The 4,955-nt window shown below is 38.8% G+C and overlaps 1 protein-coding gene across 1 annotated transcript; it reads left to right on the top strand.

Moving 5' to 3' along the window:
• Positions 1-2,153: 2,153 nt before the first annotated feature.
• On the top strand, positions 2,154-3,632 carry LOC130744575 (uncharacterized). The gene has a single exon (XM_057596749.1). It carries the CDS (start codon positions 2,154-2,156, stop codon positions 3,630-3,632), a length of 1,479 nt encoding a protein of 492 aa, XP_057452732.1.
• Positions 3,633-4,955: the final 1,323 nt, after the last annotated feature.

Raw genomic sequence — 4,955 nt, 5'->3', positions numbered from 1 at the left:
ATGTGCTGTTTTCAAAATCTCCCAAGCATCTTTGGCTACAGTGCAAGTATTAATCAATCTAAACATGTTTTTGTCCACAACATTGAAGATAACATTCATTGCTTTTGAGTTTGCCAGAGAAGCTTCTTCTTCAGCACTTGTCCATTCATCCTCAGGTTTTTCTTCAGGAGTAGACGTACTTCCTTCTGCTTGAGCTTTGACAGGATGCTTCCAGCCTTTGACAACAACCTTCCAAGTTTTGATATCAATAGACTTGAGAAAGGCTGTCATTCGAACCTTCCAGTAGTCATAATTTGAGCCATCCAGGATTGGTGGCCTGTTGATCGATCCTCCCTCCTTATTGTCCATGAGATCAAGAAAATATCTCCCTGGAGCTCACCCACACAGAACAGGGGTGCCTGCTCTGATGCCAATTGAAATTCTAGATCCCTTAGAACAAATGTCCTGCACGATGCTGGGACAATCGATTAGAACATCATATGACTGAAAAGCATGAACACAAAAAAAAAAAACAACTAAAAGAAACAAGACACAGGAAGTTGTTAACCCAGTTCGGTGAAACTACACCTACGTCTGGTTAGCTTTCGCCCAATGAAAAGGAATTCCACTATCTCAAGATCTAGGTATTACAGACACACATGAACACATCAAGTTCATTGTTCTTAACCTAATCTACCCAGTGGTCTTCTACTTAGAACCACAGCCTAAGTATGAGAGCCCCTCTCACTTTTCCTCAATCACTGCCACAGTGATTGGTAACAACAATAACACAAGGTTTGTTTGACAATCAAACACAACACAGAACTCAGTCTCACTTTATAGAATCAGTGAGCAAGACTGGTTCACAACTGACAAAGACAAAGAACAACTTACACTTGTAAGAACACTTGATCTTCAAGGTAATTCTCTCGATCACGTCAAGCTTCAGGTCTTCGTCTATATATACTTCAGCAGAGACGGCTAGGGTTTGTTTGGGCTGAAGAACACTTTGATCCAACTCATATCAGTAAAGAATCTTCCAAAATCTGATATGAGTTATCAACAAATAAAATAGAAACAAATCTTTTAATCACAGATTTGTTCCAACAATAAACAACCCGCAATTGGCTCCCAACAATCAGTTACTTGACCTTCAAGTAAGCACAAAACATACCATAAAACATAACCATAAGGGACCCACTTGCATGCCAGCAGGGGCGGATGTCCTGGCCTTCACCAAGGCAGATGTCACAACATCGGCTAGGACATCAGGTTGTTTTTAACAAAATTGATGACAACAAAGGAACAACAATCTTCATCTTCATCAAATACCCAAAATGTTTTTTCCCACTCAAATATCCTTAATCCCTCATTTAAAACAAAGATTGAAAACATTAAATCAATTGTAAAAACTAAAAACTAACCCACCTAAAACAAATATACCCACCAGTGCTATTTAGAAATCAACATTTTTCAACAAAACACCCAGACCCACCCTACCCTTATTCTTCAACAAAAATCGCTGATGCAAATTGCATTTGCATTTGAATTATGTAATCGACAATTATTGAATGAACATCAGGAAAGTTCTATGGTACCAAGCAATGAAGAAAACAAGCTCACACAAGTTACAAACTCTGAAGTGATTCCTAGCAGGGTTGATACAAGTTGTGGACAGCTCAGCAATTCTGTTATAACAAATTTGACAGCTAAGCAAGCCAACTCAGCAAGAGGCAGTTATGGCTAACTGGTTTAGAAATAGAATAGGGTGTAGTAGAGTAACAGAATAGTTATGGTGTACTCTATTATAGCTAGTATAAATAAGTAATGTACATTGTAAATCCTCATACTTTCAATCTTGTTCAATACGATTCTTCTTCAATTCTATTTTGCTCTGCAAATTTCTGATGGTATCAGAGCTCCTACACAGGGGCTCTGCTATCTTCCGCTGCATCATTCTTCCTCGCTTAGGGTTTCAATGGAAAGCATGAAGATTATGGTCGTATGATTCTGATCGGTGATGTGTTGATTTGTGTTCGTGTTGGTCGATTGGTGAAATTTCTCAATTTCTTGCTTCCAGATTCTTGATTCTGTTGAGGTACTGTTCTTCCTGTTCGTGATTGACTTGTCTCTGAGTTAATTTCTGGTTCAATCTACTGGTTCTTTTTTTTTCCATGGCGAGGAAGGCAAACAACGCACACGCTGAATCTTCAGGTGTCAACAATGGAGTTCTTGATCCTTCACTTGATCCTTTGAGCCCATACTTCGTTCATCCAGGAGATGGACCTTCTACGGTTTCTGTCACACCAAAGCTGATGAGTTCAAATTACCAGACATGGATGCGTTCGATGCGAAGAGCATTGAGCTCCAAGAACAAGTTTCGGTTCGTCGATGGAAGAATTCCAGTTCCAGATGCGGATCAACCTCTCTACTATGCTTGGGACAGGTGCAACAATCTAGTTCACACTTGGATTATGAATTCTGTTACATCTTCTATTGCACAGAATTTAGTTTACATTGAAAATGTCATTGATGTCTGGAATGAGTTGAAGGAACGGTTTTCACAAGTAGATTTGATTAGAATTTCAGAATTGCAAAGTGAGATTTACAATTTGAGACAAGGTTCATCCACAGTTACTGATTTTTTCACTGAATTGAAGACTTTATGGGAAGAAATCGATGGTTTTAGACCATTACCTATATGCATCTGCAATGCTAGATGTCCATGTCAGGGTCATGCTAAGTCTTACAAGGATCAAGATTACATAATCAGATTTTTGACAGGTCTTAATGAAGAATTTGCTACTGTTCGTTCACAAATTCTACTCATGAAACCTTTACCAACATTGAATGAAGTGTTTTCAATGGTCATACAACAAGAGAGGCAATCTGCCTCAGGAAGTTCAAGTCAGAATGTGAATGAGTCAAGATCCTTGGTTAATGTTGTTGATTCAAGAAATGGTTATGGTAGAGGTAGAGGTCAAGGAAATCAGAACTATAGTGGAAATCAGAACTATGGTGGAAGGAGTTCTACTCCTGCTGCTAACACAGGGAATGGTAGAGGATACTATCAAGGCACCGGTAGAGGGAACAGAATTTGTTCACACTGTCGGAGGATAGGCCATACTATTGACACATGCTATAAGATCTATGGTCTTCCACCATCTTTTAGATCAAATAATTCTGGATCTGTTAATAATTTTCAGTCAGATGACAGTCATCATGGTGATCGTGCTGTTTTAAATGAAGAAAATCAGTCTCTGCAATCAGATACAAATCATTTTTCTCATGTTAATGGGACTAGTTCCTCATCTGTTTCTGCACCATCATTCACAGGTTTTACACCAGAACAATGTCAGAAGCTTTTAAGCTTGATTCAAGGAACTACTGATAACCAATCTGCAAGTTCTTCACATGTCAATCAGCTAAGGATTCAAGAGAATCCACATCATGTTAATCATTTTCATGCTCAGCATAAGTCTCATGATACCTCTCATGTTACAGGGAAAGGTAGAACCATAATTCTATCTTCTTATACTACTTCTGCACAAGCTTGTAGCTCCTGGATATTAGATTCAGGAGCCACTGATCATGTGTGCTCTTCATTGGATTTATTTCACACATATTACAAGATAAGTCCTATTCATGTCTAGTTACCTAATGGTACTATTGTCAATGCTCATTTGGTTGGTACTGTGGTTTTCTCTCCATTGTTATCTGAAGGTATGAAAAACGGTAGAAAGGGGGGTTTGAATAACGTTTTCAGTATAAAACTTCCACCTTAAAGATTTTGACAAATCTTTCGAGAACTTAAGTGCTAAAGATAAGAGATAGAAAAGCACACAAGGATTTTATCCTGGTTCACTTGATAAATCACTCAAGCTACTTCAGTCCACCCGTTAAGGTGATTTCTTCCTTCTTAGAATGAAGGCAATCCACTAATCAGGTAAGAGTTACAACTGCACTTGAAACCTACAAGTGACTAACAATTACACTGACTTAGCTCGCACTAAGATTCACTCTCTTAGTCTTCTCTAGGATCCGATCAACCTTGATCTCCTAAAGGAACTAAACAAACTGTTTATCAAAGAATTGTTTACAAGAGATTTGCTTCTAAAAAGCTAATAGTAAACTCAATGAATTTCAGATGAAAGAAAACTTAGAAGATTTTCGAATATGTCTTGCGTATGTGAATGCTTCTTCTTCTTGCCGTTTCTTTCAGTCTTCAGCCTCTTTATATACTCCAAGGATTAGGGTTGAGCGATGCACGGGAAATACTACCGTTGGAGGGCAGTTCTGGAAAATCCAGCTTCTGCTATGGCTGAGAACGTTAGGTAGGTCGTCAGGAAGGTACAGTAGCTTTTGTACTTGGATAGCGACGCGACCTTTAAACCTAGGAGACTTCTGATCAGGGGAAAGCTTCAAATTGGAACTTGTGAAGCCGGTTGATCAGAGTCAGAGGGAAAGCACAGATCCTCTGACCATTGTATCTTCTGATTCTGAACTCAGAGGGAAGAACATGGCCTTCAGAGTTTCTTGCTTCTGGACTTCAGAGTTTCCACTATTTAGCTTCTGGATCTTCAGAGTCTTCTACACCATCAGAACATCTGAACCTTCAGTGTTTCTTGGTTATCAGAACTTCTGGATCTTCAGAGCTTCTAGCGACTGAGTCCACATCAGAGTTTGTATAACTTCAGAACTTCTGAAGCTTTTCCACTGTTCATACTGAACATGGTGAATGCGAAAGCGTTGCTTGGGTCACTCTTTATACACAGTGCTTCTGATTTGTGTGAGATTGAGTTGAGGTCAGAGCCTGTAAATAGCACACTCAGAAAAACACGTTAGAGTACCACAATTGTTCATATCAAAAGGTTAACTTGTAATCATCAAAATATAGAGTTGTACTACTAGATCAAAACTTGATCTTACAATCTCCCCCTTTTTGATGATGACAAAACTGAGATTTTTGATGAACA

Source organism: Lotus japonicus, chromosome 3 (genome assembly GCF_012489685.1).
Source record: "Lotus japonicus ecotype B-129 chromosome 3, LjGifu_v1.2".
In the NCBI taxonomy this organism is placed as follows: domain Eukaryota; kingdom Viridiplantae; phylum Streptophyta; class Magnoliopsida; order Fabales; family Fabaceae; genus Lotus; species Lotus japonicus.
The sequence above is the reverse complement of the archived record's forward strand: the minus strand, read 5'-3'. Positions and strand labels throughout refer to the sequence as shown.

What these genes read in the sequence shown, in the direction of transcription:
- LOC130744575 (XM_057596749.1), top strand. Translation starts at nt 2,154, where the DNA reads ATGGCGAGGAAGGCAAACAACGCACACGCTGAATCTTCAGGTGTCAAC.